At 51.9% G+C, this 27,276-nt stretch overlaps 1 protein-coding gene across 1 annotated transcript; it reads right to left on the bottom strand.

Annotated features, from left to right (window-relative positions):
• Window positions 1-3,030: 3,030 nt before the first annotated feature.
• SLC26A9 (solute carrier family 26 member 9) lies at window positions 3,031-22,329 on the bottom strand. The gene is made up of 20 exons (XM_054563394.1): window positions 22,203-22,329; window positions 18,931-19,070; window positions 18,717-18,827; window positions 17,561-17,736; window positions 15,883-16,047; window positions 15,177-15,329; window positions 14,774-14,856; window positions 13,860-14,007; window positions 13,457-13,570; window positions 13,181-13,258; window positions 12,559-12,654; window positions 10,798-10,904; window positions 9,959-10,028; window positions 9,748-9,840; window positions 9,504-9,617; window positions 8,639-8,920; window positions 7,538-7,592; window positions 6,238-6,383; window positions 4,746-4,811; window positions 3,031-3,404 (listed from the first exon to the last, which is right to left on the bottom strand). Exons 1-20 carry the CDS (start codon window positions 22,325-22,327, stop codon window positions 3,357-3,359), a joined length of 2,370 nt encoding a protein of 789 aa, XP_054419369.1. The 5' UTR covers window positions 22,328-22,329; the 3' UTR covers window positions 3,031-3,356.
• Window positions 22,330-27,276: the final 4,947 nt, after the last annotated feature.

Raw genomic sequence — 27,276 nt, 5'->3', positions numbered from 1 at the left:
ACAGAAAGCTTCCCTACTAGGCCTCTTTGGAGGCCGCAGTTGTAAGCACTCTGAACTGCCAGGCCCTCTGGAGCTGTACATACTTTTCCTTCTTGCCCTAGGTGGCTTCCCTGAGGCCACAGCACGGGACACTTTGGGGCCTGCTCTGCACTCATATCCATGAAACCTGTAATCTTTGGAGAGTTAACAGGCCTGCTCTCTGGGATTGTTTCCCAAATACCTGTACATGAACTTTTGTCTCAGGGTCTGCCTCCCGAGGGATTCAGGCTAAGAGTGTATACACAGGATATATAAAATTCAAATGGGAGGGATGATATTACTTGCTAATTTACTCAGATCTTGCTGGGCAGCTGAATAGCAGAATAAAGGAAGATTATATTATTCTATATAAATATCATTTTGGAACTGACTGACTTCTCTGCCTCTTCAATATATCCTCTTTCACCTATTTCTCCCAATTCTTGCTTTTCTGAGCTCTGTCCACTGACCTCTATCTTCCTTTCCTCTTTGCTTTGTTTTATCTCTAGTTCATCTCTTTCTGCCACATCGTATTTCTGTCTCCTTTGCTGTTTTTCTTATTCCTCTTATTTCCTTCCATTTCCCACTGTTAGCAAACAACATTGGGAGTCAACCTAGCTTGTTGGACTCTTGAGTCTCATGGCTTTACATTCCTTGCATTGTCTCACAAACCGGAGAGGAAAAGCTGGGATTAGAAGGGGTGCTCCGCCAAATTAAGCATTCTGAAATCTCTGTTGGCTGTTGATGGGATTGGCTTTGAACAGACATTTCATGAATGTTGAATTAGTTTGTGAAGGGTGTACAGGGAGGTGATGGGACTTCCATGTCCCTGACAGCCACACAAATCACAGAGTGAGCTCTGGGAACTGGTCCTGAGTATTTGGATCCCTTAGTTCAGTCTCCTTACTCTGGTCTCTGCTCTTTGGCTGGAGCATGGAGTGTATTCATTCTAGAAGCGAAAACCAGAACCTGCAGAGGAGCTGAGAGACTCATGGTGAAGTCTTACTTCCCGTCGCTTCCTTCCCCCCAGGACAGTGCAAAGCAAGGCCAGCTTTTCCCAGAGGTGACTGTCCTGCCTTTCTGGAAAACCATCCCAATACATGCATTTGTTCACATTCCAAAAGCTCTTTATTACCAAAATGAACAAAAGGAGAATGGCGCTTAAATTAAATAAATTACATGAATAGGAGTCCCAGCCTTCCCCGGAACCACATCATCACAGGTCAGTATTGCTAAGAACATTTAAAAATATTGAAATTCTGGATTATTTCTACCTTGTCCTCCTTTCCTGCTTCAGTCATTTCCAGAGAGTGGACTGTGTGAATTTGTGTTCTTTCCAAAGTATTCTAAAAGTGAAATTTTCTTTAATGTCTTTCTCCACCCCATGTGTTTCTAATCTTACCTCCACTGTGGGCCCTGTGAGTACTTACACCCTTGGACATGTTGCAGGATCCCTCCCTGAGAGCCCCAACTCCAGGCCACTGTGAGTCAGCAGTCCTCTTTAAGTCGGGGCTGGCCTGGTGGCTAACGGTGACTTCATCAACTCCTCAACGGATAGAAACACTTGGTTCAAAGGGGACCTCTTAACTTGGAATGTCCTGAAACTCTGTGATCTTTTTCTGCCTAATAGGCCAGAGCTAGACTTTGAAGGAGGTGAAATAGGGGAGAGTGAGTTGTCATTGGCTAAGGCCTTGTCTTCCTGGAATTTGGCACTATGGGTGCTGGGCACGGCGAATCCCAGATAACATTGTCTTCTGCATTCCAAGTTTTGAGTTCCATTGGCAGCCAGATGGCATAATGAATTCACAGAGAAGCAATGCCCGGAGGCCAAGAATCCGCTGGCTCTTTGCCAGCACCTCCTCCTTTAGCTCTAAGAAGACTTGTTAGCTGACCGACTCACTCAATGCACAGACGCACAATGCAGATCAGGCTGAAGTTAGGGACTGGGGTGCTTTTCCAGGCGGGGCCAGCCCAACCTGTTGGGCAGGGGTCATTAAGTTGAAGGAGCTTGGGAGAAGCAGTGGGGAGAGGCCAAAACGTTTTCTATGCACGTGCGCGGACATTTTTCCAAACACTTGCACATGTATCCTATTTATTTTCAAGTCACTGTGGGGTTCCTCTAGTTACCTCCTTATGTACATAGAGAACTTAATCCCATTTCTCATCTTTCCTAGAAGGAGGTGGCCTGGCCTCAGGTCCTGAGTTTGTTAAGGAATCCCTGTGGAGGAAGATCCAATCTGGGTCGGCCCTTCTCCATGTTCTGTGTCTAGTTGGGGGATGTAGCTGGCCTTTGAGGGGCATGCTCCCTTGCCTGGCTGAAGGATAAGGAAGAGTTAAATTCATTGGCTCTTTGCCAAATGAAGAAGGACAAAGCAGATTTCCCAGGTGGGAGAGACATTTCCCTGATGGGCTGTGAGGTCAGGGGGACTGTCCAGGCCCACGCAGGTCACACCAGTTTGCCCTAAGTTGGCACTCGCGTCCACACCCCCATCTCTGACACTGAGAGGGAATCCCAAAAGCTTTTGTGCAGAGTAACTTGTACCTGTTGCCAGGCTGCCAGAGGATTCTGCCAGCCACCTTCCGCTCCCTTTTGGGTTCCTACCATCTCGAATGGAAGGGAGCGGCCCCTGAAGCCTGGAGGAGTGATAATGTTTCAGGAAGCTGGGGCAGCTCCTTGGTGGACTGCCCCTGGGGAGGTAGCTCTGCTGGCCGTGAGGGCCCTGGTCACTCCCCAGGCCTGAGTCTGATGTGTTAAGTAGCATGGATGTCCCAGCAGCCTGGAGGTGAGGAGGAAGTGGCATGGTCACCAAAACAGATCCCTGGGTGGTGGGGAGCACCTGGTTCCAGAGGTGCAGAGCTACCAGGAATAGAGTTGGGGCAGCTGAGGGGACAAGCGACAGAGGCCTAACCAAGTTTGTCCCTGTGTCTTGTGACAGCTTGACATCATTTGACACCAAGCCAGGCAGCCCCAAGGACACTTTTGAAGCTTGCAGTCTAAGCCAGTAGTTGCACTTTCCCTCCTGTTCTCGGCTTGTGCTTCAAGCCCAGCATTCAGGGGCTCTTCCCAGAGCCACGGGGAGGAAACAGGACACTTGCTGGCCAGGGCCATGAGGGGCAGCGGAAGGGTGAAGAGGTGGCTCTCCCTTCTGAGACTGGCTTACACCGGAGATGCCAGTACGGAGGCGGGGGAATGAGAGAGGGAGGAGGAGAACAGAGAGGAGCCAAGGTCCTGGCGGAGGTGCTCTCCTCTACCTGCCGTCTGCCGCAGTCCCGGGCTCATCCTTCACGAAGTCCCAGGTGCCAGGCGCTCTGGAGGCAGCATGGGAACTGCTGGGTCCTCACAGGGCGGTCAGAGTCTCTGTGTGGAACATGCTCCCGAACATCTCCTGTGGGGAAGTTGAAGGAGTCGCATCAGACCTGCTGGGTTCAGGGGGGCTGCCACCAAGAGGTGACCTTATGGATTCCTGGACAGAAAGTAGCATTGTGAGTGAGTGTGTGAGGGCTTGAGTGTGAATGTGTGAGTGTGTGGGTGAGTGTGAGGGTTTGAGTGTGAGCGTGTGTGAAGGTTTGAGTGTATTTGAATGTGTGAGTGCGTGTGTGTGAGTGTGTCTGTGTGAGGGTTTGAGTGTGAATGTGTGAGTATGTGAGGGTTTGAGTGTACATGTGAATGTGTATGTGAGTGTGTGAGTGTGTGAGAATAGGGGAGAGGCAGGGTCAGACTAACAGGAGGATAGGTCCAGAGGTGACAGGAGAAGATGCTTGGAATCGAATTTGGAGTGCCCTTGGTGTGACCTTCCACACGTCCCTCCCCTTTTGTAGCTTCACTTTCAACGCTAGGTAAAAATGAGGGTTGAGATCAGACAAGCTCTACAGTCCTTTCTGGCTCTGATAAACTGTTTTGGTCCTGCCCACGAGTTTTGGAACATGCTGGAGATTCCACAGGGGCCTAGAAATCAGCCTGCCCAACCTTTGTGGCTCTGCATGCCATCGGTACTCCCGGAGGCGTGCTCAGAGGGCCGTGGAACTGAAGCCCACAAAGGACGGGAAGAAGCAGAAAGTTCCATGTTATTTCTATCTGCTTTCTTTTAATTTGGGGCATTGGGGTAGTGCTACTCTTCATTTGGGGACCACAGGGCCCCATGGGGATTCTAACCCCTCCCACCTGCACAGCTCTTAGCTTTTAAGGCCTGCCCACATGCAATAATATTTGTCCCACTAGAATTTGCATCCTTAGAATTCATCTGATCCTACCAGAATATAAGTTTCTTAAGGGCAGGGGTCTTTGTTTTGTTCACAGCTGTATGCCCAGCCTGGAACTGTGTAGGCAAGCAGCAGGCACTTCATAAATATCTGCTGAATTAATGAAAGAACAAATGAATCCCCTGCTAATCTTGTGAGGTAGATGGACCAGGTATTACCCACATTTCCCTCATTCTGCAATGATAAAAATTTGAGGCCTGGTGTTGTTATGTGGCTTGCCGAGGATCATGTGCTTGATGTGTTGGAGAGTTAAGAATAGATGTCCCCTCCCCACCCTCCCATCCCCATGCCTTTCAGGGAGTGAGAAGAATTAAGATCTGCTATTAAAAGAAAGATGAGAAAGAAATGTTGTTGACTTCAAGGTGACTGTTCTGGCTTGAATGTGAGAGAGCCCATTGAACACCTTGGATTTGAGAGGGTCTCCTTTTTCCCCCTTCTCACCCCCTACCCTCTGCCCCTTAGCTTACCTGCTCTAAATCCCTGTAGCTGGGGCTCTCCTCTGAGCTGTATGAGATCTCAGGGTCCACTGGAGCCTAGATGGGAAAAACGGGTGCAGAATGAGCTCCTTGACTGAACGCCAGAGTCTGGTGCAAACAACAGGCTTTGGGTGGGCACCCACGTTTTCTGATGCACAACTGCTCTCCTGCCCCTTCCTTTCCCTCCCTCCCCTGCTTCACAAAACATAGCGCCACTCTGGTCTTCCCCGGTACATCAGGCAGGCATGTGCTAGGGTCTGCCTTCTGCTGGCATTTGAGAGGCGGGGAAGGTTTACCTAGCTTATAACGACAAATTGCCAGCTGCCAGATCTCGAGAAATCTATTTCCCTCTGTTTCCTCATTTGTAAAAGTAGGATAATCAAACTCTGCTGGCTTTCTACTCACCATGCTGTTGAAAAAGGTGTGGTATAATTTATATATATAAGAATGTATCCTGTAATATGTAACTATATTACATATAATTTAAATATATAAACTGTAATAGCTGGACATCATTTATACAATAACTAATGAAGATTCTCCCAGAATCTCCCTCTTTTCGCCAAGTGGCCGAGGTTCATTAGTGGCGCTCCTGTGTAGCTTCCCTCTGTGTGTCAGGGATGGGAGCCAAGCTCCTGTGTGTTCCTGGGCAGTCTTTCAGTACTTAGAACAGATGGCTTCACCTTCATCAGTCTCTTAAAGCAAAGAGCACATGGTTGCTCTTGAGCCAGAAAAGGCTTTCCGATGACCTAAGACCGCGGGGAGGGTTTTACCGTGGGCTGGGACACCGAATCTTGGGAGGCCAAGGACAGGGGCTGAGCTGGAAGGGAACTCTGGGAGGTGGCAGGTTGCAAGGAAGGCCTGGGCAGGGGCCCCAGCCAGGCGGACTTTTTCCGCCTCCCCAGCTTTATAGAGTCTTAGACAGTGTTATTTGTAGCTTATTTGCATACCTCTTACTGAGCTAGTAAATTAAATGTCAAGAAGCTGAGACAAAACTCAGATCCAGTCTTTTCATTCATCATCAGCCTGAAATCCCCAAGCTCTGCTAAATTAAAACAGACAGGCTTACACCACCCCGCCTTGCAGAGCCTGGTCCGCAGTGGAGGAGGAGGCAGGTGAGCAATGCCACAGTACTGGGCATAAGAGGATGCACCTGGAGTATTTGTATGACCTGGACATTAATTTTTCATTTTTTTCTTTTGTTTTTGTTCTTATCTGGACATTAATATTAATAAAAGATTTTACAATATACAAAAGTGCTTTTGAGTGGCATGAAAGATATAACTATCATTTATTCCTAAAACAGAAACAAAAGAAAAATGCTTCGAGGTAGGTAATGTCAGTTTACGGTGCCTATTCTGCAGGTAAGGAAACAGATTCGGAACTGGTTTGGGGACACCGGACCTGTATTCTTTCTAATGCCCCCTGGTCCCGCTATTTCAGTGTCCTGGGGCCTAGGACTCCCCAGGTGCCCAGATCTCACCTCTTGGAAGTCACGCCCTGGGGCCACTTCTCTGGCATTTGCCTGGGCAAAGAGTACTGCGTCATGTATGCTGGGAAAGACGTGGTTGCGCTCTAGACCGCCATCTTCGAAGACGCCCCCAAAGCTAATGTCATTGTACACCTGGGCTGGAAGGAAGAAAGGTAACAGCTATTGTGGATTGGAGCTGAGGGTGGGAGAGGTTGGTGAGAGTATAAGAAAGAGAAGCCTGAGGGTTGCCTTTCTGGCCTCCAACAGCCGTGGCATTGGCCCTGCAATATCAGTTCTGGACAGCAGAGGGCAACAAGAGCTTGGAGATGCTGAACCTTCAACCCAGGCAGAAGGAAGCAGTTTGATTGGGGTGGGGGCGGGGGGGCGGGGACTCAGTACTTTGTGGCCATTGGAGAGGGAAAAGCTGAAAATGTTCATGTGGAGGCTGCTGTCATTTCTATCCTCTGAGGGTCCATCCTTCCTCCTGCTTACCTAGAACTTTCCTGCAACTTCCAGGGTGTGGCAGAACTCTTACTCCTACCAAATCCTAGAGTGGGTTTCCTGAGGAGCGTCAGTGAGGTGGGAGGAACCCTCTGATCCTAACTCTGGAGCCTGTGCAGCAGTCATTGCCATCACAGATTCTCTCTCCAGAGCAGGGCCTCCATCAGCCTGGGACATGCTCATGTCGGTTCTGAAGCTGGACAGCCCCCTGGAAGGACTCTTAGTCTCTGTGGGAAGCAGGCTGTGTGAATACGTGTCCCTTCACGTTCGTTTGTGTATCTATGTGTGCTTGCTCTGTGTCCATGTCCGTGAACTCTCCATGTGTGCTAATAATATGAAAGTCCACGGCTATGTGGACACGTCCTCCTGCTGTGTATACGTGGCCTTTGGAGACTGCGTGCATATGAAACTGCATATCCACCTTTCCTGGGTAGTTTCAGGTGTAGAGAAGAGCCCCCAAATTCATCTAGTCAATCTCCTCATTTTACACAGGTGACAGCTGATCCTAGACAGATAAAGTGACTTGGCCAAAGATATATGGTAAATTAGTGGTGGAGCGAATTAGAATCCTACTTGTCCATTCTTAGCCCCATGGTCTCCACACTGCTATTAAGATTCCTGGATGTTTACACAATCTGGCCACAGTCACTTCTGTTTTGTGTCTAAAGCTCCTATGAGCAGGTAGTAGTTTGGGAGAGTATACAGGTGCTCTCATTTTCACCCCCTTCATTGTTCGGCATTCCTCCAACCTGCTCCTACCTCTCACCTCCTGGCCGGACTTTTAATCTCCTGAGTGTCCTGCTTCTCTTACCGTGAATGTTCACCAAGAAGACCTTCACGCCGATCTTCCCATAGGTGGAGCTCAACTAGAAGCATCGGGGCAGGGAGACAAAAGGAAAGGAATGTTCTGAGTGGTCTCGAAAGTGATTCACAAAACCCACATCAGAGGGGAAGCCAAACAAATAAGCAACCCTGAGAGCCCTGGCAGCCAAAGATAAAAATAGCAGCAAAGCACACCACTTCTCACTGGAGTGCTGGCGGGCGGCTTCTCTGAAAGCTCGGAGGAAGTGGGGCTTTGCCAAGGAGGCGGGCGCTTCAAGTCGCCCCGGCCCCTTCTGATGGGGCCGGATCTTTTCTTTCAGGAGCTTAGATTCCCCAACTCTACCTCTTTCCCAACTTTGTGGCTTTGGGCAGAAGCTGCAAGGGAGGCCCAAGGCCTGGAGAGGCTAGGGCTTCAGGTCCAGGCCGGGGAAGCAGGCCGAGCCCCCAGTTGGGGATGGAGCTTTCCGTGCACCTGGCCATGGTCATCTCAGCCCTCATGCTCTCTGTTCCCCTCCGTTCTCCTCGTTCTGAGCCAGCTCTGAGGTTGGCTGACTCAGCCCTTGGAGATGGTCACTGAAAAGCTGTCAGATGAATTCTTTTATTCAAGGTGTCCCGTGGGCTGCTTGCTTGGCAGGGATGTGGGCACTGGTATTATTTCTTCCCGTCTCGGCTGGCAGGAACCAGCCGATGTAAAGAGTGTCTGGGGGAGTGTGGGGAGGAGCAGCAGACCGTGAACCAGGGCCAAGCTGGACTCTAGCGGACCCTGGGGTGATTCCTGGTGACCCGAGAAGGAACTTGGGATGACCTCTGCTAGCAAGCGGTGCTAGAGGAGGGTGGAACAGCAGTGCCTGGACCTCTGGTCTCCCTCCCCAGCCACTCATTGTCTTGGGCTGTCTGCGCCTGCTCTACACAGAGCATCTTGTCCTGGTCACATCTGGGAGAAAGGGATCCTTAGGGATTTTGAGTCTTCTTGGCATGCGCCTTCCTTCAGCCTGTCACAATAAATGCTCCAAGAAAAGGGAGTGTGGTAGAGCAGGGGGAAGGGTGTGCATGGGGGGCAACCGGCTCTCGCTCTGCCCGCGGGCCTCACCTTGGCCAAGGTTTTGATGCCCATCAAGTCCACAAAGCTGACCCCACTCATGTCGAGAATGAGGGTGTGGAAGGTGATGAAGGGTGGGACACTGGCCAGCATGTCAATGGGCTCACTGGAGGTCTCAGCAGGGGCCGGTGGCTCGCATTGAGAAGCTGGGGGGCTGTCAGGACTGAAGGTGATGTAGGACACACTGGCGCCATTAGCAGGTGTTTGGTTGTTGTTGGGGTCAGTCGGGGAGGGGTTCTCAAAGTCCTGCTGGAGTTCCTGCAGCGAGACAGTCTGGAGGGTGGGAATGGTAGGGAATCAGCAAACTGAACTAGACTTCGCTGTGGCTCAGGCAGAACCAAGGAGCCTCAGGTGAGGGAGAATCACTGAGCCTGATCATGGTGAATGCAAGCCCTGAAATCCTCATGGGGCGGCATCTGCCAAAGCCCTTTCCTTAGGCAGGGCCTGCATCGTGGTCCCTCACAACCCAGACAAAGTTGGGGGAGCCTCCAAGAGAGGCGCTGAAGCCACAGACCTTTGGAAATAATTCAGCTCTTCTCTGCAATTGTCCACGCCTCTCTGTTTCTCCCTACAACTCCCACTCCCGTCTCCACTGTGCTGCTCTGAGTTGGCTGCATGCTCCAGGAAAATCACTGCTGTTCCCTTCCTGGGGTTGGTCGTCAGTCCATGGGCCAAATCTTATCTTAAACAGGGAACTGGGGGACATGGGAGCTGGTATCCTTTCACCCAAGGATAAGAAGAGTCAGTGGCCACCAAGCAACGCTCACAGAGACTTTTGTTTTTGACGTGAAGGGTGCTGGGGGGAGGGGCATGAGGGTGCAAGATCAGAGTGGGCCGGGGCCTAGCCTCAGTTCACCTTGGTCTTCATAAACAGAGACTTCCTCTGTTGCGTGGGCATTGCTCTCCCCTTCTTCTGCTTCTTGAGGTATTTTTGCTTGGCCAGCAACACTTTCTGGGGGTCCACACCCGTCTGTAAGCAAAGAATCGACAGCAGGCTTGACTTCACCCTCTTTGGAGGGGGCCTGTTTGGGCTCCCAGCCCCCTTTCCTCCATTTTCTGGCTGCTCTCTGTCCAGTCTTCACCAGAGGACTAAGGCCTACCTTGGCAATGACTTTTTGCCTGAAGATCTCCGAGTTGGCAAAGTAGAGAGGAGAGCAGTAAGTGATGATCTTAATTCCCTGGATTTCCTGGACCTGTGGCAGGGAGACTGAGTTCAGGTAGCAGAAATGTCTTTATTGACTTTTTTAAAAGCCCTCTTTTATTTGGGGTGGGGCAGGGCAAAAAAGAAAGTCATAAGCTTGGATTACCCACCCTATTGTAGGTCTTGGGATTCACATAAAGGTCCATGTCCATGACCTGGGCCAAAGCGTAGCCATTTCGACTGGATGAAAAAGAAGAAAAAACATAAGTGGCTGCTAATAGCAAACAGACCTAGTGGGATGCTGGGGTGGGGGGGGGGGGCGGAGCAGAGACAGGGCAGGAGGGAGTCCTTTCCTCGCCCCTGCGCTTGTTGTGTTTGTGTTTCTGCGCTGGAGATGCATGCCTGGTGGCTGAGCTATAGCCAGAGAGATGACGGGCCCTTGACATAGCTCCCAGACTAGGGCTCAGCAGGGAGAAGGCGTGGAGGTACACATGGTGACAGGCTTAAGTGTCCCTAAAGTCACCACTTCCTGGTCTTTAGTTCTCAAGATGAGAAGGCAGGGCTTCCCTAACTTTCAGCATCCCCTACCCTGGCCTGGACCCCCTGGCCTGGACTGTTCTATTTAACCCTTTTGTAAGAAGAACATGGCATCTGTCCTCCGGCCTCACATTTCCCTGGGGTGGGGACCCATTTGGTCCCGTGGCTGGTGGTGCCTTTGGAAGGATACTGAGTCTTACCCATGTGCTCTTCCCCTACTTTCTCTGGCCCCCCAGCCCTCCAAGACCATGATGGCTTACTCTAGTGTTTTCAGGATATGGGAAGTCAGACAGCCCAGCCTGTGCCCACAGTCCTGGCTGGGTTGGGCTTCCTCAGACCCGGCAGCGCCTCCAGTGCCAGGCCCAGAAGGCAACAGAGTGAGGTGGGCTGGGCCAGGCCTCAGCATGGGAGCCCTTGGCAGGTGGGCCCTGGGTCCCCCCTATTGTGTCTTAGGGGAGGGGCTGTTACTTACAACTGGGTCTGGAAGACCACAACCAGGACGGAGAAGGCGACACCCACTGCCACACCATAAGGCAGGCTCAAAAAGAAGGAGGAGAGGAAGCTCACCACCCAGACACACTGTGAGGGAGAGAGATGTCAAAGCAGACCTGGGAAGAAAACTGCCTCTTTCAGGAAGTCTTCCTGGATTAGCCAAGGCCATTCTCTGCTAGCAGAACCCAGACCCACCCTTCTATTTGCTTGCCATTTTTGCATTGTTTTATGTTTTTGTGCTTTGGTTACCTTTTCCCATTTCCCCTAGATTGAATGCAGGTCACTGATCTTGTCTGTTTTTTAATAGATAAGCCCAGCACACATAGGTCTTGGAGGGCATAATGGTAACAGCAAGAGTTTTGGGTCAATCTTGAGTTCCAAGTTTTATCCTTCTACTTCCTGGCAATGTGAGCCTTAGTTGCCTAATCCGCAAAGGGGGAATAATATTGTTTGTTTCATGAAAGGATTAACCAGTTAAGAAACAGAGGTCCAAGCCTAGTGATGGGTACCCAATGGATTACCAGTGAATGTGAGTTCCCTTTCTCCCTCTGCCTGTGAGGTGTGAAGCCCAACATGGGCCTAGGGATGCTTCCTGGCCTAACGGTCTGGGGCCTGGTGGGTGGGGGGCAGGATTGGATTCAATTCAATTTTGGTAGTCACCCGCTATGGTTCTTCAGAGTTCCCCACATTCTCTATCAGATGGAAACCCAAAGCACTACATGAGTATTTGGGACTAATCACCACAGCCAGGGATCGGTGGGTGGGGGAAAAGCAAATCTGTGGTCTGGGAAGTGGGGCATGGTTTTTCTCTGCTCCTCATTACTCACTCATCTGGGGACTCCCAGTGGACCCCTCACTTCTCTGGCTCCCCTAGGAGATCATACAGCCCAGAGGTTCTGGATCTAACACTTAGAGTTCCAATCCTGACTCTACCAATGACGACCTCTGTGGCCTTTGACGAGTAAGTTAACCTCTCTGAGCCTCGGTTTCACCGTCTCGAAAGGCGATTAGTCAGTCCTCCTTCACAGGTTACGGTGGGGCTTAAGTGGGGATAAAGCTGTGTCGTCAGTACATGGCAGCTTCCTTGCCATTGCCCAGTGGAAAATGGCCAGACCGTGACTAATCAGAACGTAAGTCATGTTTGCAGAGTGTTCTGTGGTGCCATGGTGCTTCCCCACGATGATCTCATTTAATCTTCAGAACCCATGTGTGACGTAGCCACCATTGTCACTCCAGTTACAGACAAGGAAATAGGACTCCAGAGAAGTCTGGTAACTCGCTTAAGACCCTGCTCTGCTGGCTTTGAGTTTTAGGTTTCTTCCTTTGTTTTTTTACGTACTATTTCTTTTTGCTTTTCTGGGAACTATACATCAAAAAATATAATAGCTAAGTTTTTTGGAGCACAAGATACAATTCGGACAATGTGCTTCTTTCTTGTATTGTTTCAATTCTTCCCCATAAACAACTCTGGGTAGGGTAGAGAGTATAAAATATCCTTTCCACAGTGAGGAAGCTGAGACTCAGAGAGGTTAAAGGACTTGCTACTGACTATAGAGCCTGTAACATCTGAGTTAGGATTTGACTGAAGGACGCCTCACTCTAAAACCTGAGATTTTAGCACTTGGCTATGCCAATGAGGAAGCAGCGGGCCAGAGGATCGTTCACAGGAGAAACGACAGGGCTTGAAGTTGAAGGAGGGAGCAGGGCTCAGACAGGTACACAGAGGCCGCCTGATACCTACACAGTCCAGCTTGCTTCTCCTCCACAGGTAGTAGGGGTCGGCAAGTTGCTTGAGGGAGTTCTTGAGGTTGACAGCGATCAGGGCTCCTAGCACAGACTAAGGAAGCAGAACATCGTTCCTGTCACGGGGGTGTCCCCTTCCTCCTGCCCTTCCTATAAAAGCACATGACCTTGGAGCCTGGCAGGGCAGAGCTGGAGTTCCGGAGCCCTTCCCTCCCAGGGCCCTCAAATCTCCGCACTCAGGCTTAGGTTTAGACAGCACAGGGGCTAGAGCCATGGGGCCCATCCCGGCCCCATTTCCCCCCCTCCCCTCTTCTCTCATACCCACATGGTCCATGCCCAGAGACTGGGGAACCAACCCTGAGGTCTGGAGGCTGGAGGCTGGGACCAGCCCTGAACTTATGACCTGTGCCTCCATGGGCACATCACTTAGACTCTCTCAGCCTCAGTCTCCCTCACCTGTAAAATGGGGAGAGTAAACCTGTGTCGTCCACTTCACGGGTTGTGATAAGGACAAAGTGCTGCAGTGACAGTGCTTTGTAATCTGTCAAGTGCTGCGTAACCCTTAGGAGTTGCTCCTCCTAGAGACTTTGCCGGCCTCTGCTCTCTTGCTGGGCTCTTACCTTGGGGAGAGGGTACAGATAGGACCCCAGGACCAGCATGGTGATCATCACAACCATAGACACACAGAGGCTTGCCACCTAGTCAGAGAAAGAGTTGGGAATAGGGAGTATTGCTCCTGATTCATTTCCAATAGATGCTTTGATGGCGTGGAGACCAGGGAAGAGAGAGGAGGTTTGGAGAAGCAGCCTGCCTGGCTTGCAGGTTCCTGGGATTTCCTCCGGTAACTGTTCTCTTCCCTTCCCACCCCTCTCTTCCTCCTCTGGCACCGTGCTTACCTGGGATTTGCCTCCAGCTCCATCCACAGCCAGAGTGACGGAGAGAGCACAACAGATGACATGGATTTTAAAGAAGGAGCCAAAAAAGTTGCTGCAGCCCAAGGCGATCATCTCCTGTGGGGACAGGGGCAAGACTGGACGCTGTCAGTGTGGGGGTGAGGTAGTAGGGGGCGGAGCAAATCTAGTCGGCCTGTAAGCTAGATCTTGGGCCTAGGACCTGATCTACTGCTATAAAGCCAAACACTCTCCATCAAGCAGAGGTCAGCTTCTGAGGTCAGAGACCCTCTCACCCTGTGGCAGGTAGTCTTCCTTGCCTTAGACCAGAGCCCCAAGGTAGCTCTTGCCAGGTGTCTGTGGGCCCTGGCCCATACGGCTCAGTCCTGCTGGGGGTAGCCAGACCTACCTGGTTAGAATCCACGTCATAGCCGTGCTTGCTAGCCAGGGTCCGACCCATAGCCAGGTTGATGACGTAGCCCACAATGGCCAGGGAGAAGGCTGTGCCAATCATGTCCTTCCACTGTGCAACCACAGGCAGCACAGGAGTAGGGAACCTGCCAAGGAGCCAGAGAGGAGGCAGGGTCCAAGGGTGTGAGGAGAGGGAGGGCACGGAGTCCTTCCGCACCACACGGGGACCAGCCAGGCCCCACTGTGTCTCACATGACACAGTGTCATGTGAGCCAGGGTCTCACATGAGTTACCCTTTCATCTGAGTCCTCAGTACAACGCTGTAGGGCTATCACTCCCATTGACAAAGTAGGAATCTGAGGCTCAGAGGACCTAGCTCATCCAAGGTCACAGAGCCAGTAATTGGCAGGGCCTCGTTTGTTCCTGCCCAGGTTCTGGGCTCTTTACACTCGCAAACCCCCAGTGTTGTGAGCACCCCCACATCTGCTCCAACTCTGCAGCACAGCATTGCCAGAACCCTCCCAGGGACCCGTTTGCTGCCTGGCACAGAGTGGATGCTTAATGAATTTGCTTCATCCTAACAGCTTTCTGTCCATATGGATTAAAAAAGCCAATGCATTAGAACAGGGCCAAGAGCCAGGTGAAGGCTATCAGAGAGGCATTGATTTAACATCCACTGAAAGAGACTTGGGAGGGAGTGTGGCAGTTAAGACTCACTGTTTATGAAACAGCCAGCCCTGGCCCCTTGTGTGGCTCTTCTCCATAGTAAGTAAGAGTAGCCACCCACAGCTGGTCAGTGGCATTACTCTATAAAGCACTTTCACAGAGTTCGTCTCAGCTGAGCCTCTGAGCCCAGGCCTTGGTGGGGAGTGTGGTGAGGGTAGTGCAGGCTTTCCAGTCTCCTGGACTCACCCATGTTGGATCTCTCCCACAATCTGCATGTGATACTTTTTGGGCATCTTGCAGCCCCCGGAGATAGCTGTCGCCACCACCACCTGCAAACCCCAAGCGGAGAACGGGTATTCGTTCAAAGTTGGGGTCAGGGCAGTGGTCTCTCCTAAGCCTCCCTTTTCTCTGGGAAACCCAATCCCACTTGCCTGCCTCTTTGAGGAAGAAGACCCCCAAGGAGGAGGAAGAGCAGGAGACATATTCAGGGGGATGGAAGGGATTCACCCCTGACCTCCTGTCCTACTGGCTGACAGGGGAAAAGGGGTGAGGGGGGTAGGGGCTCCCTGGCCCCGGCTGTAGCTGGGCTTCTCTTCTCATGGCCTCTCTCACCGGGCCCTCCATACTCAGCCCCATTCACGGTCCTTACCACAATCATCTCTGTAGGGATAGGGAAGCGGATCTTGTGCATATAGCGAGCGTTGAGCTCCTTCACCAGCACCAGGAACACACCACTAATGAGGGCGAAGATGAGCGAGGCGATGTTGGTGTGGGGGAGATTTTTGCAAATGTCAATGAAGGTCTGGTGGAGAGAGTATAATGTCTATGGGCTCCCACTCCTTCTTCCCCCCCGCCCCACCCTTGGTGTCTGACCCCGTGAAGGGATGTCATCAATGCTCACGGAGGCACACCAAAGCAGAATTTAGACCCTGGTCACAAACACCATGCTGTTTTCCACCACCCTCTCCCAAAGGGCTTCCCTGGAGCTCACGCTGGGATAGGAATACTGATTCCCTTTCTCTTCCTCTAGAAAGAGTTCAGACTAAAGGAGGAGGGGTGGAGACTAGACATAAGGAAGGACTTCCCAGGTAGTGGAATGGGGAACTGGTGAAGAGTGTACCTCTCCTTTTCGCATGGATTAACCACAGAGAAGCTCACTGAGCCCTAGAGGTCATGTGTTTGACCTTCCCTCCCAACGTGAGGACCCCCTCAGCATTCTCTCCTAACCCGGGGTCAGCCGGCCCTCGCCTGAGAGCATCTCATGGTGAGAAGCTCACAACTAATTAAAACAGTGAACTCAGCTGTGCTGTCAGCTCGAGCCCCTCCTCATTGACAGGGCACAGTCCTAGACTCACAAAGACGATGGACCCGGGGCCTGTGTAGGAGGGGATGGTCAGTCCAAAGATGTACTTGAGCACGGATATCAGGATCTGCAGGCCGGCAGCTGTCATGAAGCCCCGGATGAAGGACTCGGAGAGGTAGATGGCCACAAAGCCAAACTGCACGAAGCCCAGGCCCATCTGAGGGGGGGAATGACCAAGAGGGACAGCAGCTCCCATACCAGCCCGATCTAAACCCAAGGCTGAAGTTCTATGCAGCCCTGGGCAGCAGCAGGTCTAGGGAAATGAGTCCTTCGTGACCTTGTCCTGCTCTTTACTGTGCCAGCAGAACTTTGGTCCCTTTAGGACACTGGCCTCTTTGTCACCACGCCTCTCTGACTTTAGTTTCCTCATCTGTCAGTGAAACTGGCCCTCCCTCGGTGTTTCCTCTGTCAGTGGATGACGCCTCCATCCACCCAGTTGGCTAACCAGTACCTTGGGAGTCACCACTCCCTCACCTCCCACGTCCCATTTATTGCCAAGCCCAGTTAATTTTGCTCCTGGCAAAATGTTCCTAAAGCCCACCCCATCTCCACAGCCCCCACTGGTCTAGGCCCTCAGCACTCTTGCCCGGTCTCTGCAGAGTCTCCCAAGAGATTCCTTGCCTTGATTCGAATCCACCCCCCACCAATCATTTTCTCCATAGACCGAATGATCCTGAAACTGCCAATCAGACACAAAGCCGCTGCCTAGGGGACAGACCTCAGACCTTGTCGTCCGTCCATGCCTACCTTTCTGGCCTCCTCACTGGCCTTCAGACACAGCACACCCCTTGCCTTGCCATTCCTGGTCATTTGGCCTTTCTGAGGCCTCTGTGCTTGGAGGGCTTGCTTTCTGTGTCTGGACCATCCTACCACGCCTTATCCACTTGCTTACTGGGGTCAACTTCTAGTCATCCCGTAAGACGTGGCTCAAACATCAGTCACCTCCTCTCTTTCAGGAGAGGCCTTTCCTAACTCTTCTTGGTGTTCCCACAGCTATTTGTACATAGCTCTATTATGCTGCTTATCTTACTGGCTACAAATTTATCTGTTGATATGGCTACTTCCTTTGCTGGGCTGTGAGCTTCTGGAGAATGGGGCCTCTTTCTTACTTATCTTTCGGCCCCAGGGCCTAGCCTAGTTCCTGGCACAGTGAAATAGCTAAGAAACATTAACTAAGTGAAGGAATGAATGAAAGGTGTCCTCTGAGGTTGCTTCCTGCTCTTGTACTCTGTCAGGTTGTGTTTCCCTTCACAAAACCCAGCAGAGTCCTTTGCATGTGGTGAAAAAGAAGTTCATATTGTACAGGTGACACTGTGGCTTGGAGCAGAGGCGGCTAGAGGGGGACAAAGATGTTAGGAAACAAGAGGACTGTGCTGGCAGAGGGCCAGGCTCTGGAAAGGGAGTGGAGAGAGGCCACGAGTCTTTGAGACAGTCATTAACTCAGGACATTTTTTTAATCAGGTGTGGATGGTGGTCTTATGGACCTGCTGGAGGGAGAGGAACACATATCTAGCTTTTCAAGGTCTCTGGTGGCCCTGAAAATGGGGAAGAGGGAGGAGGTAGAGCCTTAAATCAGCTTTCATGTCAACGCTGGGTCTTTGAGTCCGGGGCAGGGTGGTCTGATGCCCTCCTGGCTGGGGCCCTGGCAGGGATGTGGCTGTCCCCCTCACCTGGATGACAGCAGTCAGGCAGGCTAGCGTCGCTGACACGTGCAGCCTCTCGGCCTCCATGGCCGCCGTGTCCACGTAGCTCTCGTTGGTGGCATTGTTGAAGACCCGGAATTTTGACTCGGGGGCCAGCTGCAGACAGATGTTACCCACCAGGATACTGATAACAGCAAAGGTACCTGTGGTGCCCCATCCAGCCAGCGAAAGTCAGAGGTTTGGACCAAACCCGTGGAAACCATCAGGGGCCCAGGACTGCCTCCCATCCCCCAATGGGAAGGCGCCCCAGGCCTCCAAGGCTGCTCTCCAGCATCACCACTCACATCTAACCACGCTCTACACTTCTCATGGCGCTTTCATCTTACCCTATTTTGCCATACATAATGCATACTTTTTTGACCAAATTTCTGAGGGGAAAATAAGGATGTACATTATACGTGGGCAGTACCTGAAATACCTTGTATCTGTTCTTGTGTTTTGTAATTATTTGCTACATAAAATTTCTTGTACCATAATAAGTAAATGCTAAAATTCATTTTTAACACAAAAACCAAGTACCTAAATATAAATACAAAAATCACCAAATTAATTTGACGAATAAAAAATTGAATTAAAAAGTTAAAACGAGAGATTTGTTTCCCTGAAAGTTTGGGCCAGAAACATGGCTGCCCATTATACATGGCAAAATACGGTAACTGTTTATAATAGTATTTCATTGGACACGTGAGGAATTGAGCTTGGAAACACAAGCAGGACCTGACCCAGAAACAGGTCTTGTGACCAGGTCCTTTTTCTCCATCTCACTTAGCACCAGAGAACTCCAAATGTCCCTGCGGTGGCCTGCTGGGACCAGCCTGGGGGTTAGATGGTAATTTCTCACAACTATTTACCACTTTATGGTATACGGTTTATTTTGTTCCACCAAGTCTTCCCCACATTCCAGGGAAGGAGGCGGAACAGGAAATGCTAACTGAGCTCACAGAAGCTAAGTGGTTTCTCCAAGGTCACAGAGGACCTGGGACTGACACAGTGACAGTCTCTCCAGAGCCAACCGGCACCAACTAGAGGAGAATGTAGGTGGAAAATCACCCAAACCCCTTCTCCACACCACCTGTCCTCGTGACCCAGGTTATCCTGCCTGCTGGGAGGGGAGAGGTCGTACCTGGCACCATCTGGCGTATGCCCCCCAGGAAGAAGTAGGTCAGGAGGGGGAAGAAGGAGGAGTAGAGGCCATTGACTGCAGGAAGGTTGGCCAGAAGAGCAAATGCCATGCCTGCAGGGGACGAGAGATTGAAGGCTCAGGGGCCCTGTGGGTTATGGAGGCCACAGAGAGTGGGGGTGGGAGAGGAACAGGCCTGGCTGGGAGAACCCCGCACCTTGTGGGACCTGGATGGATCCACCGCTGAGACCGCCAAGCAGGTCGGAGATGATGTAGTCTTTGATTTTGTACTTGGGGAGCCAGGAGAGCACTGGGAACAGCCCAAACACCACGGTTCTGATCTTGGCTGAGGAGCATCTGGAGGGAAAAAGGGGCAGATTTCCAGTCAGCTCTGCCCCGGCTCGATGCTCCGAGTTGGAGAGGGATTACAATATCCTGTTTCCGGTCATCCATTCTTTCAAAATCCATTCAACATTTGGTGAGCACCCATGCTCTACAGTGTGCAGGAATACTGAGAAGAAAAGGCAGGGATTTTCTCTTGAGAGTCGTCAACACGCCCTGTGCATTAGCTGGCGGCCTTCTGACTGCCACTGGCTGCCTGGGAAGCCTGCAAGACTTGGCTTAGAGGCATACATTTCATGGAGGCTTAACCTTCCGAGGGGTCAAGCCCAGCCCCCATCTCAACTGGCCGTTCTCTAGGAGAGGCTTCTCTGAACTCCTGTCTGATTGAACGCAGGCCTGGGCTCCCTTGCCTGGGCTTCATGTGTGCCCTGTGTTTAATGACTTGCTTTTCGTCTCTCCCACTAGACAGCAACCCACTACGGTGAGAAGTTGCCCTCTTGTTCATCTTTGTATACATTGTGCATTACATTGAGTTGCTTAGTAAATATTTGTTGAATAAATGAATAAGTGAAAGGATGAGCTGATATTGAAACTCAACGATAAACTATCTAGGCAGACTAAGTATATACAAGGTGGGGCAAAGGTAGGTTTACAGTTGTTCTCATTGAAAATAACATAATAATTAATAAATAATGATACAAGAATAAACTCTGACTTCTGCGTACTTATAACTATAAACCTATTTTTGCTCCACCCTGTACTACTAAATGCATTTTACTGATATAGACTCACCATTATCTTTCTGCTAGTAAATACCATACATTGGCTTACCAAAATCTCTCGTTACGAGATTGTTTGCAAGAGGATCTGAGTGGGGGTCATTTCCCCCCTCCCCCAAGGATCCTTGGTGAAAAAGAAAGAATAGGTTATAAGCCTTCTGCTAAACCTTCCCTTCTACGGAAAGTAACTATGTTCTCACTGTAAAAATTCAAATAGTACAAAAAAAAAAAAAAAAAAAGGAAAAACTCTGAGTGGGAGCTGCTGCCATCTTTCTTAGAACATCCTCCAAAAGGAAGGCTCCATTGTCCCTGCACGGTGCCTCTGTGGACCCAGCATCCTTCACGCGTGATGACTGCAGCACCCGGTTCTTTCCTTGCTCATTCGTCAGGAGAGGGGAGACTGGGGAGCTGTTCTCTGCTCAGCGTAGGGTGGGCAGAGTTCATCCCTGCCCTGTTTGTCGAACACCTCCAGGTCCTTCCATAGAAACTCGGGAGCGGCAGGAACAAGGGCCTACAGACTCGAGGGCGACAGCTGGGGGATTGATGGCTAGAAGAGGGTGGGAGGCATTTGCTTCTCTTCCCCGAGCTGAGGGAACTCAAATACCCAGAGCCTGTCTGATGACTCACTGGCCTGCTCTGATGAGGCCCCCTTTCCTGCCTCGCACCAATTCTTGCTCTTTGCTGTTGCTCAACAATGGTTTCCCTGACACTGGGTCCCCTGGATTTCACCAAAGCCTGAAACCCACACAGACAATGCTTTGCACCCTGTGTAGTCTATACAGATTTCCTGTCCCAACCAACACTCCGTGGAAAAGCATCACCATCTGCCTCTGACTCCTTAGTCTCCTCTGGGGTGGGTGGGTGTGTCTCCCATCTCTGGGATGGTAGGTGGGGGTTAGGCTGTGGTAAATAGCTTAAAGCATCTCCAAAGCCTTGTCTTAAGAGAGAACCAGCCCTGCAGGAACTGTCTCGGGTTTGTTCGTGGCAGGGAAAACTGGACTCGTGAACAGAGAGCTGGTTAGGGAAAGAAAAACAACCTACCTGAAGCTTTGCACCTGCCCAGTCCTACTTGCAAGCCTGCCATACGTTGAGCAAAACAACCTGAAGCCTGAGAGAAGGGCAGGAGAGTGATGCCAAACACCTCTCCAGAGGCTCCAGAAGCCAAAAGGGAAGTGGGCAGAGAGATTAGCTTTCTAGACATTCATTCATTCATTAAACAAATATTTATTGGCGCAGCTTCTGTGCACCAGGTAGTGTGTGAGGTTCTCATGCCAGCCTTGTGAGAATTGTTAGTTCCCTGCCTGCCTTTATGGTTTTCATCATCCTAATTTTTCAGGACAACAGCAGATACCCTCATCCCTCCAGCACAGAAACAATCCAAACTTAAATTCTTCGGGCACCCAAGGTGGCAGAGCCCACCCAGCCTGGGAGCGCAGTCGTGGGTACAGTGCGTGGACACGGGCCACCCAAGGCCTTCGCTGGAACGGGGCAAAGATGGAGCCTCTCAGGGGAGGAAGGGTTGGGCCTGAACTTTTGGTGAAAATTGAAGTGGGTGATTCCCCCAGTCTGAACCAGTTCCACCTGCATCTCCACTCTAGCCATTGCCAGTGACCTCAATCCAGGTAACTGAATCAGCCGCTTCCCCCAGGGAGTAAGGAAGAGGGAGCCAGCCCACGGCGAGGCCCGAGCGGCCGGAGCGAGGTCTGCCAGAAGTCTGGGAAGGGGGAAGGTGTTGCTTGTAGCCTCAGGCTTCTGGAGTGTGGGTATAAATTGCCTCAGGAAGCCTCTCCTTTGAGGGGAGGTTTCACTACCCACCACCATGGTTCCAGGGACCTGAGACCGGATATAACCAGGGGCTGGCAGGACCACATCCTGGTAGGCACCCCTTTAGGAGGTCCCAGGAATTTAGGGGCCACCTTTGGGCCATCTCTGGACCAGGAGGAGGAAGGAGCATCTAGGAGGGAGAGAGGACAAAGAGCATGGGGTGGTGGCATCTTCAGATTCTTCTTAATAAGGAGGGGACAGGACATAGAAATAAGGGCTCTGATGTCCCCCCTGCCACCATGCTGTAGCACGTCCATCTATAGCTCCCTTATGAGCCCAAGAGAGACCTGAGTGGACTGAGAATATGGCAAGACCTCATGCAGGGGGTTGGGGGTGGTCCCGCTGGAGCTATGGAGGGTCCTTGCTCTCTGGGAGTCCCAAGAGAGATGAAATTGTAGGATCTTCAATTCAGGGTTCTGAGCCACCCCTCCTCAGGGCTTTCCTAAGCTCTGTCTTAGGGGTGCTGGTGTGGGAACCATGCCTGGTGCAGGAGAGATTTTGGTGGGGAGCAGAGGACAGGAGTCTGGGCTCTGGGTCATGTTACCTGAAGGCATTGTGAAGTTTCTCTCCTAGTGGGTATGTCCGGTCCTTCTTCTCAAACTCATCATCGAAGAGGGTGAGAGAGTATGCGGCTCTGTCTATCACGTAGCGGGGCCTGGGCTGGCTCATGTCTGGGGCATTTACAGGCTTTGGGAGAAGCAGAGAAGGGGAGGATGAGGGACATCCCTCCCCAGTGCCAGCTTGGGCCTTCTCTCTCTAGTCCTCACTGCAGCAGTTTTATGCTGGTCTTCCCCGCCCCGACTCAGAAGGTGCCTCCCTTCCTTCTTTCACGTCCTTCCACCAGACTCACTCCTTTTGGTGGCCTTCCTTCCCAGGCACTGATGATGCACACACTCGCCCTGGCTGTTTTGCTTGGCGCCCAGCATGTGGCTGGCACTCTGTACCTGTGACATCACTATCACCCCCGCTGAACACAGGGTCAAAAAAAGGCAGCAGTGGGAGGGCAGGAATCACAGCTGGGGTTCAGTGTGTTAATTCTAGCCCTTGCTTACCCTCAAGGCCCCTGGTGCCTCTACAAGCCCCTCCATCTCTCCAGACCTCAGTTTCCCTGGCAGAAAGGTGAATACCGTTCCGTCAGCTTGGAAGAAATAAAGAGAGTAGCCTGCCCAGAGGCCGGGGATGGCCGAAGTGACCTCAAGGTCCTTGAAGGGGATGCCCAGGACTTCACCAACAGGTTTCCCAGGGGATGAGGGACAATGGTCTGTTTGGGGAAGTCAGGACAGTCTGCGCCTGCTGGCCCGCCCATGCTTCCTGTGGCTAACCTTTCCCCCACCCTGTGTGCTGATGTTTCTCTCCTCCTTGGCTTTTGCGCAACCTTGCTGATGTTCCAGAAGCCCAGCTGACAGAGCTAAGTGCTGGGTCCAGAGGAGGTTCCTGTGTGACCTTTCCCCCTCCTCCCTCCAACCACTGGCCTGTCCTCCTGTCTCCTGCCCTCCAGAGCTGGGAGAAGCCACCTGGACGACCTCCATGGGGCAGGCTTATAGCGAGGGTTGACTTCTGGGAGGTGGGGATGTGTGGGTCGCTGTGGTCAGTTTGGCAAAAGATTTGAGATGGGGTTGAATGTAAGAACCCACTCAGGGCTAGGGATGTTCCCCGCTTCCTAGGGGAGAACCCGGGGGCATGGGAGGTTATCAGAGTGGAGCAGTTGAGGCCTTCTGTGGGAGAGAACATGGGGAGAGATGGAAAGCACATTAGCTAAGGTCCTAGAAGCTGGGTTCTGGTCTGGCTTTACTGGTGAGGTGAAAGGGGTGGCTTTACCTCTCTGAACCTCAGGAGGTTCCTTGTCAGTGAAATGGGGGTAACAGCTATTTCACAGGGTTGTTGTGAGGATCAAATGACGTAGCAGACAAGAAGGGTTGTGTGAAATGCAAAGAACGCTGCAAATGTGAGTTGTTATAGTAAGACGGTGCTAAAATTGATAAAGGTTGAGCTGGTGCATTCCATTCATTTGGTTGCAGGACCCAAGTTCCCTGGTGCTTGGGGCTATAAGGAGCTATAAGCATGGACTGGAAATCCAGCAAAGCTTCACGGGCAATGCCCGACCTGGGGAAAAGTGAGGTGGAACCTGCCCACAGCACCTGTGCCCACCCCCTTGCCTGGTACTTAGTATGTACGCTACAGATGCTCATTGAGTGAATCAATAAATGGCATTTTGGAGAAGACATGGGTAGAACTGAGGAGGAGCCATGGTGTGTGAGACACTCCAGGGGGAGAAGCAAGAGATAGAACAGCACAATGAAAACAGCACACGTTTTAGAGCCAGATGACCTGGGCTCAAATGTTTGGGTTCTTCCTCTGTAAGTGGGGATAATAACAGTTCCCGGTGGTTCCTGTGAGGATTAAAGGAGATCATTTGTGTGAAGGAGCTGGCCTTCCAAGACACCCAGTAAGTAAATGGTAACAGCGATGCCCACTAGGGTTAAGATGGGAGGGCGCTTCCTTCCTCCTAGGAGGGACTATTCAGAGACTTCCAGGCCTTCACCCTCCAGTAAGGTGGGGTGGCCTTTCTCCCTACTCTCCCCAGAAGCTGAAAGGATCTAGGCGGTTTGCCTGAAGGGCCCTTTGGGAGCAATGAGTGTGGAACACGACCCTCTGGAGGAGCCGAGAGCTCCAGCCTGGCTTCAGAGAGAGTTATGGTTTGGCGGGGAAGGGGGTCTATTCCAGGCCACTTGTAAAAGAACAGACACATTTTTCAAAGGGGCTGACCCAGAAGAAGGGAGCCCCTTGGAAGAAGGGTGATGGGAAATCTGGATTCCATGCCGACTGGCAGGCAGTGACTCCCGGAAGCCCCTTTCCTGGCAGCTTTCAAGGCTCTGAGTTCTAGCAGCGCGTCTGTGAGGAGGGAATTGTTACCATCTGATCCTACTGAACCCCTCCGAACCCAGCTCCCCAGCCCTGTTTCCCCACTTCCTCAGTGGGGCTTTCCTCCCTGTCCCCCAGGCCCGTCCCGCACATCTGTCCCTGCCCTTCCCTCGCCCCAGCCTCCACCAGGAATCGTTCAGCAATCCCATTACTATTTTCTTCCAGTGTCTCTCCCGTGCCCCACCCTGCCAGTCTTATCTCACACCTGGACGAGTCCGACCGTCTGCTAACTGATTCCCTGTCACCAGCTACTCCCCGGCTTGGGAACCCTCAGCTTCTTCATTTCCAGGAGGATCAAGCCCAAACCCCTTAGTTTTAGCACGTTTGTCCTTTCACTATCTGGCCCTGTTTTGATGGACTCAGTAACTGTGTTGGCTGGGTCCCCTGGCACCTTCCAGTGCCCCCAGACAAGCTTGGCTTGGTTTTACCTCTGGGACTCTGCCCACACTTTCCTCCTAACCTGAGGTACCCTGAGTAGCTCTGCCTTCCTAGACCTGCCCGTGCTTAAGACCTGCTCGGGTTCCTCCTCCTTCCCTCTCATCCTCTCCTCCTTCCCCCTGCTCCCTTCCTGTTCTTCTCTGAAGCCTCTCCTGACCTCCTGCCCTGGGATCCCTTTCTCCTGAGATCTTCTTTGGGACCTCTCCAGGCTGTTCGCCAGCATTGGCTTTGGCCTCTCCCGGCTGTTACTTGAGGAGGTGCCCTGGTCATACTTCCTAATTCCAAGAATAGGGGTTGAGGTGGGGTGGGGCTTAGGACAGGAGGTTGCTTCATCCCGAGCCAGTCCTTCAGGCCCGGGAGGAAAGGGGGATGGGAGAGGTGCAAAAGGGTGAGCCAGCAGGCCAAGGCGCCACCTCTCCTAGACAGTTTTCAAGAGTTAAGGGGCTTCCAGGAACCCCCAGAGAGGGCTCCTGCAATGCTGGGTTAAGTGTGGGAAGGGGGAAGAGGGAGCAAGAAAGGGAGAGGGGTAAAATAGACGTGATGACTTGATTCCTAGTTAAACAAACAGAGCCCTGCCGAAAGATGTTAGGATCGCTGAAAAAAGTTAAGCGCTCAATTGCCAGGTGTGTCTCCCCAAGCCCTGCCTCCCGTCAAAGAGCACTTCTATCCCTGCCGGATCAGGGATAAATAGCAGGTGCCACCGACAATACTGAGGAACAAAAGTGTGTCCCTGCCCCCTCCCCACTGTGGAGGGGAGGAAGGGCAGGTCCTGAATTGTTGGAAAGACCTAGATGGGGGCTGCGATAATTTAGGGAAGTAGAAGGAGGGAAGGGAAGAGTAGATGGTAGGAGAGGTGGGTGTATGGACAATTCCCAAGGCTTGGCAGGGGAATGGGGTCATATCTGGGAGCAAGAGGATCCACACGTCTTGCAGAGCTAAGGAGCTGGAGGGGTTGCACAAAAGGGACATGGACTTCATCGAGAGGGCATGGGCCCTTTCCTGGGCTTCTCCAGGACCCCTCATCAGAACCCCAAGGCCCCCCACAGTGAGCTCATACAAAAGGAAGCCCAGGTATCACCACCCAATGACGAGGTCTGGCTCCATCCTCAGAATACTGGGGGCAGAGACGGGCTTGAGCACAGTGTCCACATTAATGTATAGAAAGGCTTGGGCCGGCGCCTGGCCGTGGCCAGCGTGCAGAAGATTCTGACTGTGTTATTGTTACTACTACTACGATTACTCTGGCGGATTCCCTTCCTTGCTCTGCAAACTCAGGCAGTTCACTCTGTCTTTCTTAACCTTCCTTCTCATATCTGCCCCTACACACCCCTTTCCGCCTTTCCCCATGCCATGTCCCTCCGAAATTTCCCAGGACTGGTGAGAGGAAATGCAGAAAATCTTCTTAGAAGAGGACAGAACACCTGAGGAGCAGGGAGGCGAGGGGCCTGGGTGTGGGGTTTTGGGCAGGTCTGCGGTGATTCTGTCATTGTGACCCTGGCTGACTTCTCCTTAGCCCTGCCTGGCTGGCTGTGCATGTGGGGGTTTCTCTGATGCGCACATGTGCCAGGCACGCAAGCAGTCCTGGCTTGGCCAACCCACCCTGGTGTTCTTATCACTGGTTCCTACCTGGGCTGTCGCTGTGTCCTGGGGAATGGAAAGGTCACTTTGAGATTTTCCCTTTGCTCTAGCTGCTGGTTCCTCCCTGCATCATCCAGCACAGGAGCCGCAGTGAGGGGGCTGCCTCTGAGTGGCTGGTGGGTGGGGTGGGAGCTGAGGATGGGAGAGGAGGCCCTGAGCTGGGGACCCGGTTCATGGAGCAGAAGGAGTAAGGTATTGAATGCAGGCCCACGTGTCTCCAAGGTATTCATCAATATTCCTTTTATTCTTATTGTCCCCATGTTTCTTGGGCACATGTCCTATCCTTACCCCAGCCTAATTTCCTCATTAGTATGGGAGAGGGACCATGAGATACCCCTGAACTGGCCTCCCAAGCTCTGTCTGATCTAGGGCCTGGTGTCCTAGAGCCACTACTCCCTGCCCCCCTCACCCCCACCCGGTCCCCACTCATCTCTAAGCTTGCTCTCCCCTCCCTCTCCTCTTTCCTTGCTGGGGACAAGGACCGGTGCAGTGATGAAGAAATAAGCTCTGGCAAAAAGAATGAGGCTGGACTTTGAAAAGTACTCTCCAGCAGTGAGACCTGATCAAGGTCATGGGATCTCTGAAATGGACATTTAAGGTTAGAGACCCAGAGGCCTGTA

The sequence above is a fragment of the Pteronotus mesoamericanus genome, unplaced genomic scaffold, assembly GCF_021234165.1.
Source record: "Pteronotus mesoamericanus isolate MK-2021 breed Mesoamerican mustached bat unplaced genomic scaffold, CSHL_Meso_final scaffold_705, whole genome shotgun sequence".
In the NCBI taxonomy this organism is placed as follows: domain Eukaryota; kingdom Metazoa; phylum Chordata; class Mammalia; order Chiroptera; family Mormoopidae; genus Pteronotus; species Pteronotus mesoamericanus.
The sequence above is the reverse complement of the archived record's forward strand: the minus strand, read 5'-3'. Positions and strand labels throughout refer to the sequence as shown.